The following is a 15643-nucleotide window of genomic DNA, read 5'->3' on the forward strand; positions in this document are numbered from 1 at the left end:
AACTCCTAATTACCAACTTGGGCCCTCATTTTAGATCAAACTCCTTCAATGGAAAAAAAATCACAGGGAAGGTATCTCATAAAATAGCTAATAAGAGGTTCAAGCTGTGCAACTTCAAGGAGTGCGGATTCCAAGAACGAGCATCTCCAGAGGGATCCATGAAGGTCCGATTGGCTGTCTACTAGGGAACTCTTATCAGCTTGTATCAACCGTTTAAGAGTTCAGTGTCTCTCAGTAGCTACATGTAGAAACCGATTCTGCTGGCACAATGGGCAAACAGCCTGTACGATATTTATAAATAGATTATCAGAACTGCGGATTGCTTAATTTCCATAGGGGCTAGGACGGTCATGATACAGGCCACTCAGTACGGCCTCTATCTAGGCATGCTAACTGGAAACCAAATTATAAGTAGTAGGATGCTACCGAGGAGGGAACATGAATCAGAGAAGCCAGCGGGGTGATTCAGTATCCAAAGGCACCAGGTGTTAGTCCTAAGCATCCTTTTGAGAGCTATACCCGCCCTAGGATAGAACAGAGTGTACTGAGGCCGGAGAACTGGCATCCCTAAGTTCTGGACAGACTCTCAGACTCTGGTCCTTTTTTTTTTATGTTCCTGCTTTGCCTCTTTACTTCTCCCCCAATTTCCACCATGACTTCTGATGATGAATTTTTCTTGAAGTGTTACTAACCAGTTGTGACTGAGAAAGGGTATTAGTGATATTTGTCTATCTGGCTAGACTTTCATTCTTCTCAATCTTGTCAAAAAAAAAAAAAAACCCTCATTCCCAAGGTCAGGCACAGGGCGTTGTTTCCCTCACTTAATATAAATCCACAACACACATCATCCTCTAGCTTTAGATCAAGGAGAAGCAATGCCACTTCATATCACTTATCGCCACCAACTCAGTCGTCAGAATAAAGAACCCTAATCTTTCATGGTGTACCTCAACCTTTCAGGGTTGCCTCATTCATATCTAGTGGAACTGTGGGTTCTCTTAGCAAACTTTCCTAATATACAATTTATCAAAAGGCTTGAAATATTTTCTCTGAGATAGTTTTCTGTCCCTACTCATTCATTTTATACAGTAACCACATTACATAGTTAACAAGCGTAAGTGACGTAAAGGAGTAGGCACAACTTAGGAAGTGCACAGAAACGTATAGAAGTTATGTCACACGAGGTAAACTCACTAGGTCCACAACAGTAGGTGACACTGACAGAAAAATGGGTCTGCCGATCCTCCTGCACAAGTGGGAGTCAATGCAGACTGCTTTTGTTATATCAATATGTATTTTATTATATAAATATCAACTTTTTTTTAGTCAGCATCTCTCTGTGTAATCCTGTTCTGTCCTAGAACTTGCTATATAGAACAGGCTACAAATGTCTGCCAGTCACAGAAATCCACCTGCCTTTGCCTTCCAAGGTCTGGGATTGAAGGCATATGCCACCAGGCCTGGTTTTAATAAATAACTATTTATTTGAGATCAAAATATTACACTTCAGAAAGAAAGGATAACGACCGATGCTGAGTGCTTCTTAGTAGCCTTTCGTTTTAATCTGCCCCACTTTAACTTGTGACACTAGGTGTCATCTCTCCCTATCTGGGGGTCACACTGTCCCCCGTAAATGGCTTCTCATTATTGCAGCATGTTCTTGTAATCAGAGGGGTTAAGCACACAGGAATGGCTTTAAATGTTAATTGAGAGAGCTAATCACATTCCAAGTGGTGTCTATACACACATATTATGGTAAATCTCTTTTCCCTGCCCTTGGACTTCCATTAAGAAAGCTTCCAATGGGTAGCATCCCTCTTCTCCCAAGGAGTTCTCATTTGTCCCAGCAAGAGGGAAAGTAACAAATTATCTCATTGATGAGTCCAGAAGAGCAGGTGAGGTATGCTAGTCTCTTTCTTCAGTGCAGGGTGAGCCTCGTACTGCAAACTGAAAATATGATCACACAAATGAAAAATGTAACATAGGAACTGGGGGATTGGCTCCATTGGTTAAGAGTACTTCTTATTATTGCAATGGACCCAGGTTCGATTCCCAGCACCCACATGGAGGCTCATCACCTCCTCTGGCACCTGAGCACCAGGCACACATGTGATACACACACATACATTTGTGAAAAAAAAAACCTCATATCCATAAAATTATATATAAAAAAAAACTTAAAAAGAAAACTAACACAATAGTAATTTTGGAGAGCTGACAAAGGGCATTTTTCTTAAAGAGGACAAAATGTAGGGGACAAGAAATGTAAAGAATCAGCCAGATGGTCTGACATCAAGTTTAAAATATACACTAAATATTAAGGAAATAAAATCATCAAAGAAATAATTTAAGAAATTTTCTTAGAGTTAAAGACATGAGCTTCTGATATACCCCACAGACCCAAAGAAGTTTAACAAGAAGGCCCAAGTGAGGATGCTTGAATCCCATTTAGAAGGGAGAACAAAATAGTCATGGGAGCCGGTTGTGGTGGCGCACATCGGTAGGATTTGCTGAAGGAGGTGGAGGCAGGAGGATCACGAGTTCAAGGCCAGCCTGGTCTACAGAGTGAGTTCCAGGACAGCCAGGGCTACACAGAGAAACCCTGTCTTGAAAAACAAAACAAAAAACAACAACAACCAAAAAATAGTCATGGGAAGCAGAAGGAGGGAGGGTCCTGGGTGGGAGAGGGAAGGGGGAGGGGGCTAAGAGAAGGATCAGGTATGGGGGGGACAGGAGAGAGGATCAAAGGGCCCAGGGGAAATGAACAGAAATCTGCAGCTGCCTGGGATGGTGGTGAAGAGAGTCTCTAGGAAGTCCCAGAGACCGGGATGGGGGAAGCTCCCAGGACTCAATGTGGGTGACCTTAGCCGAAATGTTCAACAGTGGGGACATGGAACATGAAGAGACCACCTCTAGTAGCCATACAGGACCCCCAGTGGAGGGATGGGAACCCAACCCACCTACAAAATTTTCTACCCAAAATTACTCCTGTCTAAAGGAAATTCAGGGACAAAAATGGAGCAGGGATTGAAGGAATGGCCAACCAGTGACCAGCCCAACTTGAGATCTATCCCATGAGCAGACATCAATCCATGACACTATTACTGATGCTATGTTGTGCTTGCAGACAGAAGCCTAGCATGGCTGTTCTCTGAGAGGCTCTAGCAGCAGCTGACTGAGACAGATGTAGATACTTACAGCCAACCATTGGTGGTGACTCCTATGGAGGAGTTGGGGCAAGGATTGAAGGAACCCAAGGGGATGGCAACCCCATAGGAAGATGAACGGTGTCAACTAACCTCAACCCCTGGGAGCTCCCAGAGACTGAGCTACCATCCAAGGAGCATACATGAGCTGGTCCGAGGCCCCTGGCACATATGTAGCAGAGGGCTGCCTTGTCTGGTCTCAGTGGGAGAGGATGCGCCTAACCCTGAAGAGATATGATGTCCTAGGGTGGGGGGGCCATCCTCTTAGAGGTGAAGGGGAAACAATTCTACAAGGAAAACCCTGGGACAGGGGCAGCATTTGGGATATAAATAAATAAAAAATATAAATATAAATAAATACATAAATAAACTAATGGTGTGAGTTTCTGAGAAAGGGGGCCTACCAAGGCAAAAGCAATGTGCACTGACTACTGACTACTGAGAGCAAAAAGGATTCTAAAAAATGTTGTGGGATGGGGTGGTGATAATAAACTCTTAAGTCCAGAATGAATCAATTCAAACTCACAGCAACTTCAGAATCTAGAAGCCAGTGGAGTGATACCATCAAATTTTGAGGAGGAAAACTTACGTATAACATAGAGTTCTGTTCAGAACTGTACAATTATGTAAAAGGGTACAACGAATACGTTTTCAGTCATGAAACGTTTCAAACATATCTCTACACATCCCTAGGAAGCTCCTGGATGACATGGTCCACCAACAAGGAAAAGAGAGCACACAGCGAACAAGCTCAAAATGATAGCTAATGGAAGTCTTGGGAAACACTAAACAAAGTGCTCAGGATGATGATAGAACAGAATGCCAAGAAAATGACTAAGCTGAAACAGCTCAGGAGCCTGGAATAGAGAATTTACCTATGATTTTTACAGTAACTCCACAGCAGACTAAGCAAACAAAAAGTATATGTGTGTGTATGTATATGTATATACATATATATATACATATATATTTGTATATATGTGAATATTTATATATATGAGTATATATAAATATTTATTCTCAACTGGATTCACTGTGAACAGCATTTAGAAAGTAAAATGAATATCAGTACTGAGCTAAACAAAAATGTTGACATGATCACACTGGAGGAAAGAACAGAAGAACACACTTGCATGTGTAGTTAGCAGATGGCAGATGAGAATTCAACCATTCTCCACAAGCATGCCATGAGATAAAACCTACAACTGAAAAAAAGAGTCAAAAATAGCTCATAATTTGGAGCTCTAAAAAAAATTGCTATGGAACAGGCACAAGACTCAGAAGTGATGCTCTGGAAAGTCTGAAACAAGCAGTAGGGGACAAGAAGCATTTTTTCTAGACAACACATGGGGATTTTTGGGAGATTTGGTGGGGAGGAGTTAACTTTACATAGATACATACCTAATGGATAAAAATACAAACTTATTTTTTTTCAAAAGCAGATTTCTATGTTCCTATACTACATAGTAAAAAATATCATTTACAAAATGCAGACTATGCCCTTATTTCTGCTGGTTCCAAAGCTCTATCAACTCCAAAGACCCTTGTAACTTCTACACTGTGGCCTTTAGCACTTTTCTTCCCAGTACTGTATGCTAGGGAGATTTGTGAGGGCTCTTTGATATAAAATTCTGCTGACAAATTATTTGGCCATTTAGACCAGAGTATTAAAAGTAAGCTGTTCTTGTATTCATTAAGTATTTCTATCTCTGTGGTTACTCTCCAGGCCCAAATACATAACATAGCTAAAAAGAATAAAACTAGTTTTTATACAAAATTATTTGTATAAGTTACTTCTACTTTGGCATCTTAGAAAGCACATAAACACAACACACTAACGTTTCTCTGTTTAAAAAATGTATTTTTGTCTTTTTTATAGTAAATGTATCATTTCCTGTGATGTATCAAGATCAGTAGTCAATTGTATAAATAAATCTGGCACTAAATACAAAGTATTTGTCTGTTGCTTGTTTGTTTATACTTTGGGAAAGGGCACATTCTATAGCTCAAGAAGGCCTTGAACTCACTAGCCTTTTATCTCAGCTTCCTGGATGCTGGGATTACAAGCATGTGTCACCACACCCATCTAAGATTGTATGTATATATGTATGTATGTATGTATGTATGTATGTATGTATGTATGTATGTATTTCTGGCACTGACATCCTAAAGTATTTGTAGACTACCTTTAGTACATGAAATAGACCATTCCTGACTATAGAAGGTTAGCATAGTTTAGCTACCTTAGCCTAAAGAATCACCTTGTCTAGTTTTCAGTGGAATTTCTGGGGGAAAAATAATATTTCCTTGAAAATTCAAAGTTTTATCTGTAATTAAACACAGAAACTTTTTTTTAAAAGACCTGAATATTCAAAAATCACTCTCAGTATTCTCTGCCCCCTACCTTGTATATAAAAACTGGTCACCATCTTGTAATAACCAGGATGCACAGCCCAACAACCCCCTGTGACGTCTCATCTACTGCTCCCTAGTCCTCAAGGCTGCCTGATGCTGGCTGGCTCTTGAGAAACTCTCTATTGCCCTCATGCCTGGGAGTTGAAATTGATTCTGCGTTATCATTTTAGCTGCTAATATAAACACATGCTGTGAGATCGACGTTATTTTATTAAATCACACATACTCAGGTGTATGTTTTCATTATATTAGATTTTTTAAGTTTTTCAATTGACTTAGATGACAAACCCCCTAGGAGATAAGAATAATTTGGGGGTTTGGGGGAAATTGTTTGTTTGTTTAGTTTTTCTTTCTAAAGTGCATTACGTAGCCAAAAGAAAATGTAGTCACATTGCTGAGATGGCCGCAGGTCACTTTTTATCTTTGGAGATATTCAGATATCCATAATTTGATTTTAAAGTTGAAATGGTCTTTCCAAAAGAGGAGGGGGAGGGACTCTCTAACGCATGCCCTGGCCCAGAAATGTAATTAGATGCTCTGTGACAGGAAGTGCTGTCAGATACACTTTTACATTTGGAGGAATAGGACTCCAGGTCCGAATAGCAGTTGGAAGAGGCCTGATTCTCATCTCTAGCTCCTTGTTTCAAGTCCAGTGCCTTACAAGGCAGAGAAGTTGAATCCAGAGGTGTGGGCTTCTCTACCTAGAGTTCTTTCTAGGACGTGGCTTCCCCTCCTAGGTAAGGGTGGTTATTACCAAACATAGCACAACGACCCACTACAATGAAGCCACACATTTACTGCGTGGGTCTGGCACTGTTTCAGGGAATTCTTGTAACCTCGTTCATTAAACCTTTCCAGCATCCCCAAGATGTGACTGTGCAGGAAGCCCGCTTGACCTGAAGAGGCTGGGGTACAGTTTAACATCCCAGGATCTCGACAGCTAGCAAGTGCCTGAGTCACAAACTCCACCGAAACCATACACTACACACCTATTACTGAACACCTTGAGCGGCCACGGTGAAGTAGAGATTCAGGTCTACAGGAAGCACCCTGAGAGCTACAAAGAGTAAGAAATAGAGGACAGCCTGGAAAAGCAACTATTCTTATTTATATGTCAGAGAATCTGCCTTATTGCGGGTGACACGGATTTTAGAGAATCCTAAGATCGTAATATTTTCACCTATAAAATACACACACCAGACTAACAAACTTGCACCGCTAAATTGAACGAGAAAGAAACGTGAGGAGATCTAAGTACATCTACCAAGCTTGGTGTATTTAAAAACAATAATAATGACAATACGCAGGCTGGAGTCCTTTTAAACCAAAACACACCAGCCTCCCCAAACCCCGAGCCCAATGTCACCCTGTGGCCTTCCCAGCACCAAGGTTCCAAGAGCACTGTGCACCTCAAAGGCCCCACAGCAGAACCGACAAATCTCAGGCCTCTCATCCCAGGCCATCATACAAAGGTCATGGCCTTTCTGGGTTCAGCAAGGCAATGACAGGATTTGCAAAGCTCGGATCTAGCCAGGCGTGAGGACACGCCCCCATTCCCAGCCTGCTCTGGGAAGTCTCCAGCTTTTAGTTAAGGCTCTGGAAGCCCAGAACTGAAGGGGTACCAGTACACAGTACCGCGAGAGGGTGCAGTATCCTGAGGACTGTGAGTGGGGGAAAAAAAGTAGATGTGGGTTTCTCGCTTAGCACAGGCAAATCTGTCACCACAGGACAGAACTTTCCTTTTATATAACCAACGCCCTGCCTGCGCACCTAACAGTGATTCTGCGCAGAGAGCCTGGAGTCCTTAGGTCGAAACTTGTCCTGTCGCACTGTGGAGTAACCAAACTGGAGAGTGGGGACGGGAAGCTGTGGCCCCCTTCTTGAAGCTTCCTCTGCCCACCTCACCTGTTCTGAGCCTGCAAGCTTAGTAGTACGCTGTCCCGCAACAGCCAGGCCCAGGTCCCCAGCATTCGAATTGCGACCAACGCCCCGCAGGCCAGGTGCCTGGCTTGGCTCCGCTCCCCTTAGGTCTCACCAGGGGACATCGGAAGCTTTGCGGCGGGGGTGGGGGGGATAATACCGAGGACATCTGGGCGCCTGCGCAACAAGGGGAAACAAAGGCGGGATTTCTCGAATGTTGTGAACCCCAACCGGGACGTCCGGAATCACTGCCCTATGCTGGGGTCGGGCTCCTTTCTCTCTCTACACGACAGAAACCTGGGCAGCAGTGTGGGATTCCCACGCTCCCTGTAGCCATGATCATAATCCTTAGTACTGAGCTCTCTGTCTAGTTTGGCTATTGTTCCAAACCCTCAGCGACTTGCGGAGAAAGGGCCGGGAAGGGGACCCGTGGGAAGAAAGCTCTGCGCACGATCCTCCGGCGCGCGCGCTCCGCCCAAGCTCAGCTCTGCGCGCTTTCAGAGGCTGCGAAGCCCAAAGCGCCCGGGGGAAGTGAATGTCGCCTGAATTCAGACACAGCGACGCACTTTGGTGCTTGTACAGAAGCTTGTTTATAAGACTCTAGAAGGAGATATGGCAGGAATTTAAAAGGAAGGCTTTGAAAGGAGACCTGGGGTCTGTGGAAGCCAGGAGAACCCCAGCTAGTCAAGAAGCTGCGAACCGCTGCTTGCCGTCCCAAGATGTTGTGGCCCTACCAGGGGGCGCGCGACAGCAATGAATAGGGTAACGAATTCCTGAACGCATGGGGCCCCAGAGCTGTCGAAGAGGGGAAAACCCTTGGTGTTTGGCCACACCTGTCATACCTGGGAACGCGCTAGCAATCAGCTCAGATGTCCCCTCGACTGGCCAGGTCCACCTCCCCGGGACTGTCTAGGAACACCCCTTCCACCGCTATGGGCTACCCTCCACCCGCCCCCTGGGTCAGACAGCTCACACTTGAACAAGCCCCTGCGCGCAACCTCTACCGGTCCTCGGGTTACGGGGAAGGGTGGGGTTTGCAGAAGACTGACTTGGTGGGGTTTGTGGGGAGAAGCCGCCGAGAACGGCTGGACCCCTGTCGCGCTCCTGCTCACCTCGCTCACTGCCCTGAATGTAGCGCACTATGTCGTCCAGGTCCAAGTCTTTGGTCTCGTCGAAATTGTAGGCAGACGTGTGCAAACCCTCCTCCTGGAAAACCTCATGGACCCCCTCGAGGGTGAAATAGCAGTTCCTCTCGAGTTTGTCGTCGCTGTAGACCAGGGCAGCGCGGCTCCAGTGGTGGTGGCGGAACAGAGCGAGCATCATCTCTCCCATCTTGGCGTAGGCGGGCGCCACGCGCGTGAGGTGCGAGTACTCCGTGTCCTTGTGCTGGAAACCGGCGGCCAGAGCTCCTGCGGACAGCATCGGCAGGTCCCAGTGAGACGCCAGCCGGGCCACCGGCGCCGCCGCGTACTCGCACACGGGCCCCAGGATGAGGTCCGGCTTGGCGCCGCGCGCCGCCGCCACGCGGTCCACCAGACTGAAGAGCGCACGATTGCCGCAGTCCGAGTCTTCGTAGGCCACCTGGAAGCGAGTGCCCGGTGGCAGCAGCTTCCTCCCGGTGCCATTGCCCTCCACGCTACGCAGCGCGTACTCGATGGCCGGCCTCACCCGGGCCAGCGAGAACAAGTAGGAATCGTCCCGGGGCAATAGCACAAGCACCTCGATCTTTTGAGCCGCCAGCGCCTCTCTCTCCCGGCGCCTGCTGTCTGGCCGGGTGTCCCCGCCGCCACTGCTCGCGCCGCCAGCCAGCAGCGCCCGGGCCAGCAGCACGCACGCCGAGAAAGTGAACAGCAGCAAGGACCGCATCGTGTTGCCAGCGAGCGCTCGCCCTGGCCGCCGGCTCGCCCTCTGCCCCCCACCCACCCTGCCCCTTTCCTTCCCCTCGCTTGTCTTTCCTCTGTCCCTGCGCCCCCTTGGGCGCTCCAAGAAAACAGAATACCCCCTTCCTTAAAGCGCCAAAAGACAGAGAGGAAGAGTCCTCTGCAATGTCCCTAGGTTTAAAAAAAAAAAAAAAAGCAAAGAAAAAAAAAGTTCACAGAATGTAAACCTGTGCGTCTGTAATATACATATAGACTTATTATAAATATATATATATATTCTCCCTCCCTTTGCACATAGGCTATTTGGCTTAGAGGTAGCTTCTTATTTGGGCGTCGCTAAGGTTGCGTTTGAAGGCCTTATTTGTAAAAGAAAAAAAAGTTAAACTTGTCCAAGTGCTTGTAATTGACGGTGCACCTCCTTCGCGTTTGATCCCATTGATTCGCGCGGGTTTCTGGATCCATAGCCGGTGTTTAAATAGCGTGGCAGCGGCGCAGCGCGTTACCACACATGGCGCGCCGAGGCCGGGCTTGTCTTTGCAACGGGTGGGGTGGGTGGGGGTGGGGAGGGGTGGGGGCTGGGCTGGGGGAGCCTCTCATTAACATTCTTACATCAGGGCTCCTCCCCGCACCCCTGGCCTACTCGAGGTTGCCGGGTCCCTAAGCCCCACTGGTTGCCGGTGTTCAGCTTTGGCTCAAAGCCGCAGCCGCCCACGTCTACACCCGCGGGAGCCCTCACGGCGCAGCGTTACTCTAACGTCCCCGCCTCTCCCTGGCTCCGCTCTCTGCTGTCTCGAGTTTTTTTTTTAATGTATATATGTTTGAAAGGAAAGAAATGAGCGAGCGCACATGCACAAAACACACACGCATACACACACGCTGCAAAAAAAAAAAAAAAAAAAAAACCGGAGGGGAGGCGTTTCTCCAAACGGGTGGCTTCGTTGCAAAACTCCATAGGCTCTCACCTCTTTTCTGGATCTGGCCACGTTCCGTCTGGATGCGCCCAGTCCTGTCCCGCACCTGACCTTTCTGATCCCTGGAGCAAGGTCAGGGAACAAGGAACAAGGTCCCAGTGCAGGAAGATTCATTTGCAGACCTCGTAGGTCCATGTGGCCTGAGCGGTGCCCGCACCGGTCCTTCCCCCACCCGGCGTGGGTGCCCTCCCTCTGGGCTGTTGGACACGCTAGAATCACAGTGGGCACAGAGTCACCGTGTCCCAGTGCGCAGCCCCTCCGCGGGGTCACCGAGACCAGAAAAGCGAAACTTGTTGCTTCCGATGCTGGGGAAATGATTCCGCTCCGGGAAGTGTCGCGGATCTCGAAAAGCACCACCCAAAAGGTACTATTTCCAAAACCAGGCAACTAAAAGGGACTCCCTCCCCCCATCGCCCCCAAATCTTCCCCAGAGAATCCCTAAGTACCGAAAAGCAGTCTGCCAACCCCAGCGCTTCTTTTCCAGGGTGCCCGATATTCTGGGATGCCCAGAAAGGTCCTGCCCAGGAGACCTAGTCTTCCCAACTGGTGACAGCTACCACAACGACGCAGACGGAGTGGTAAAGATTGTAGAGAAGTCTCAGACCAGAGGCGCGTCTCAGGACCAAGCAGCTGCGCAGGTCCAGAGGGACCCTGCACCCTCTTTTCGTGGTCACGCAGCAAAGACATTTACAGAGAGAACAAGCTGTGTTGCACAAGTTAGTTCTGACACCAAAGCCCCGCAAATTAAAGTTAATTTAAAATGTTTCTAAATGTTCTTTCATTTGGCTGGGCGAAAGTGTGTGCTTGAATTCTATTAGTCTTGAACTTACGCCCTCTTTCGGCAGGAACGTGAACGCGATTCTTCACCCTCTGCCCCAGGTTTTTGTTTTGATTTTTTTGTTTGTTTGTTTTTGTTTTAATAGTTATGAGCCCCCAGAAGTGTCCTTGCACTTTTTGTGACTATGAAGTGATAAATCGAGGTGTCCGAGGACATGACAAATCCAGGCATCAGCCCTTCTCCTGGCTAGCAGCCCTCTCTCCGTCGCCCTTTCTAGCAGTGAAAACACAATCTAGGGTAACTTTTCATACCCGGAGCCGAACCGTTTAGATTTCAGTTGTACAGTGACTCCTAAGCCTTCGCTGTAAGTAGGGGCTTCTAAATCCTAGGTGAGATTTTGTTTATTTAATTAGTAACCAGTACTAAGAGAGGTAGATATATAAAATTTAACTCTGAAAAGTTATCCACCTACATTGGAAACTGACATTTAGCTCTTTGCAGCAATTAAATCCTTCCTGAACTCTTGGGAGAGCAAACAATTTGTTTATAGAGTCATAGTTATTTAAGAAAAAAAAAAGACAACAGCTAAATCCTGGATTCCGAGGGTCTTAGTGGATTTCAACTGGTTGCCAGGAGACGTGAAGGACGGAGGTTTCCTATTACTACCCGGTATGCCCTGTGTCTGGGTAACACCAGCCAAGAGCGGTATGATTCTGCAGTGTTTGGTGTGGGCTCACTGGAAGAGTCTGGGATTTCAGTGGCACCGGGTATGGAGTGCCTCTCGAATCTCTGGCGCTGCCCAGCCTCGCCCTTGGGTCAACAGCAGGGCAGTGCGCTTACGTTATAGCTAGCACCATAGCCTCCCTGTGGCCTTTGGGTAAAAGCACTCAGCTTCCAGCCTGTTGTTAAAGAGCATAGACAACAGGAAATTGTGGAACAGCCCAGAAACAGAGGGAAGGGGGCTACAAAGTTGCTGTCCGTGTATTTGTTCTTCACATCCTTGCAGATTCCAAATGAACAGAAGCTGAGATTTTAAAAGAAAGGTCTTCCAATGCCAATAAGCGCAAAATTATTAACAGTAATACAAGCCTATTGGAATGATGTTGGGAGGTTTTTGTTTACATATTGTGGATGTTGGGAGGATTTGTTTACTTTCCATCGGAATTCTTTGAGCAACCAGCTGAAACTATCATGTGTGACTATCACGTAGTTCTGCCTTCTTAGGCCAGAAAAAAAGAAGAAATGTAACCCAAAGAATGTACATGATACATTTAAACACCTCTTTGTCTCCTGAGGATATTTTTCTATTGGGAAAAGTCACCTAAATACTATGTAAAACAGGGTTGGCAACCAAGCTGATTCCCACTATAAGTAATATTACTGTAAGTATTAATATTAATTAATTAATTAATATTAATATAAGTAATATTACTATAAGTAATATTCTTATAGCTGGGCCTGGTGGCACAAGCTACTCCGGAGGATATCAAAGGCTGCCTGGGTTGCAGAATAATCCAAGGCCAGCCTGGGTGACTTCATTTTACAAGGTCCTGTCACCAATAAAAGATAAAAAAGAAAGCTGGAGACAGGAGTTACTTGCCCATGATTAATTCAATGCAATGTAACACACACAGTCATACTCACACACATTCATACATACACACACACACACACATACAAACACTCACACAAGGACCATCTTATGCTATCTTAGCAATATATTTTCAGGCTTTCCAGACAGTAAAACTGGACACCACTTGATAAATATAACTTTTGTAACATTTTTATCATAAATGTTAGCAAAGCAAGAAAGAACAAGGATAAACAGAAACAGCCTTGCATTCAGGTTTTAAATACTGTTCCTTTCAACTCCAAAAAAAAAAAAATTAATCACTGAAGTTGGGAAGGGCCATGTTTTTCACATTCAGAATTCAGTTATCAACTTCAATTGTCAAAGGAAACAATGGAATAAAATTAGTTAGTTGAAAACCTAAACACATTAGTGTTAAATGTGATTTACAGAAACTCGTAGACATTTTATAGGATCTAGAAATGTTTTCATCAGTATCCAAGAACTGTTTTGTTTCTAGCTCTGTCAAGTGAGTTTTGTGTCCAGGTGGTTTTTGGCTACAGCCATACAGTATGGAGAAGCTATGGTGTCATTTCAAAGAATGATTCTTTGACATGTACTAAAAAAAAAAAATGTCTGGGACATTTTTTTCCACAGTTCCCCCACCTCAGAACTCTGGCCTGAAACTCATGAAGTGAAGGTCCTTGCAGATTTTCCAAGGTCCTTCCATCTTGCCCAGCCAATTCCGAGGTCACACTAAGGAATACCACAGTGAAGCCTTCAGGCACAAGAAAATCCCTTCTGCAAGACAGAATTGTTGAAAACACACTTCCCCCTAGAGGCAGAAAAGATGAAAGGCCATGACACATAATGCAAAAACCCTTTCTGAAGTTCAGTGAGTACTGAGATTTTCATTTATAAACATATAGTTAATGTTTTAGAGAATGTTATTGAAGAAATGAGAGAAAAATCAGTGGACACCAAAAAAATTAAATTAGAATTTTGCCTCAAGGTCTCCCGTTCTCCTTGGGAGGACTCTATTAATTGGCCCCATTTTTTTCTATTATACAAATCTGTGATTTTTTTTAGCCAATATTACAAATAATAGTAAGTATGCATTTGTGTTTAAATGTATGACTCAATTTAATTAGAAGCTATAGTTACATATGGCCTTCAGGGGTTTCTCTTGAAAGCACAGAGCTGTCCATCTATTACAATACTGTTTTCATTTCTCTTGAAGATGTTTTGGGATGTGTGACAGTAGAAAGATTTCTGAAACCCATATTGCCCATCTAAGACTTGGCCTGAGTACATACGTAAGGCATGCAAATAACATAGTGTTGTTAATTTATAGACAACATGTCTAACATAGTAAAAACAAGTATATGGGCCAGGGAGATGGCGCAGTATATAAAGGTACCTACAACCAAGCCTGATAACCTGAGTTCAATCTCTTAGAATGCATATGGACGAAGGAAAGAAGTCTCCCCGTGATCTCCACTCATGTTACATGCGCACACATACACACACACACACACACGCCGTATTTTTTTTAAAAAAATGAAAACTATATGTGCTTTAAAATCATATACAGCAGTACTGACTATATTTGGTTGGGTTTTTCCCCCTTTTCTTTTTCTTTTAGCTGTATACTTTCTTTGGAAAAGAATCTGAGAAAGTGCATAAATACATACAATGGAATTTTAGGCACGTGAATCACCTCCTCTATTGGGTTTTGCTATCTGAGGATATCCTTCTTTGGCTTTTAGACTTGGCCCTGATCCTCAGAGGTGTTCACTCATGCATCTGATTACCACAGCATTTCTCAAGTCCGTGATCACACTAAGTTGTATTGCTATTTACCTCTTTTTTAAATCTGGGCGAAGGTTGGGATTCAGTCTCCAGAGTAGTTAGCATGCACTTAGAAATCTCACAAACAGACCTGTAAGCTGTCATCCAATAAGTTTTTTCATTCATTTCAGTTTTTTCATTCATTTGTTTGTTTTGTTTGTTCATTTGTTTCTTAAGACAGAATCTCATTGTAGCCCAGGCTAGCCTTGAATTCCTTATATAGCCAAAGATGACCTCTAATTCCTGGTTCTCCTACTTCTGCATACCAAGATCTGGGATCATATATGTGACCACTACACACAGCAATTTTCTAGCTTTTAAATCTAGATATTAATCTAATGTTGTATACATAAGACTCAGGGAAAGTAGAAGCTAACGTCTTGATGTACACTTGGAATTATTTTAATCTCTGGTTTTTAAAGTGCTTCACACCATAGATTTTGAGTTAGTGATTTGCAAGGAAGAAAGAAATCAGTTAAAAACTCTAAAATACTTAGCCTTGTGCAACTTGTTTAAAATAACCTACTGCTACAAATGACCTAATTTATAATGAATGGAACTGTTTGGCAATATCACTTTGATATTGGTCCCAGATTCTCAACCAGTTATTTTCTGTTAAGCTTGACAAGAGCTTTGATAAATATTCCTTCTATAGGAGTTCATTTGCCCGTCCACTATGAAGCTGCTTATAACTGATACAGCACTCCTCAGAAATCCAGACAGAGAACTAGAGAAAGCAGCAACTGATCGAGAAGCAATAAACAGAGGGGAGAAAAGAGTACAAGATCCTGAATGTTGAGGGTGGGAAGGAGTTCAGGAAGCAGATTGCATGACATGCCAACAAGATTGTACTGAAAAGGATGGATTTTCATCATACATCATAGACATTGCCATAAATAACAAGAGAATGCTCTGTGGAAAAAGACACCTGCTACTAAGCCTGACAGCATGATTCTAACCCCCAGTACCTATATGATGGAGGAAGAGAAACAACTCTCACTAGCTCATTGACCTACTCACATGCCATGCCATTCCTGTGCACATATGCAAAT

The 15643-nt window shown here is 44.7% G+C and overlaps 1 protein-coding gene and 1 long non-coding RNA gene across 5 annotated transcripts in view; one reads left to right on the forward strand and one right to left on the reverse strand.

Moving 5' to 3' along the window:
* Window positions 1-10889, reverse strand: part of Npr3 (natriuretic peptide receptor 3) — a 68450-nt gene extending 57561 nt beyond the window's left edge. The window contains exon 1 of one of the 4 annotated variants that reach the window (XM_028767566.1): window positions 10839-10889. Coding sequence is in view for 2 of the 4 variants with exons in the window: in XM_028767564.1 (XP_028623397.1) it covers window positions 8654-9407 (754 nt within the window). In the remaining 2 variants the exon portion in view is untranslated. Of the gene's footprint in view, window positions 1-8653; window positions 9418-10383; window positions 10460-10838 lie in introns of those variants that run through there. The other 3 variants (XM_028767565.1, XM_028767564.1, XM_028767563.1) reach the window with 3 other exon arrangements.
* On the forward strand, window positions 10052-11157 carry LOC114621335. Its single transcript, XR_003711412.1, has 2 exons — window positions 10052-10756; window positions 10877-11157. It is a non-coding gene; the product is annotated as an uncharacterized LOC114621335 (long non-coding RNA).
* Window positions 11158-15643: the final 4486 nt, after the last annotated feature.

Source organism: Grammomys surdaster, unplaced genomic scaffold, assembly GCF_004785775.1.
Source record: "Grammomys surdaster isolate TR1022 unplaced genomic scaffold, NIH_TR_1.0 174, whole genome shotgun sequence".
Taxonomy (NCBI): Eukaryota; Metazoa; Chordata; class Mammalia; order Rodentia; family Muridae; genus Grammomys; species Grammomys surdaster.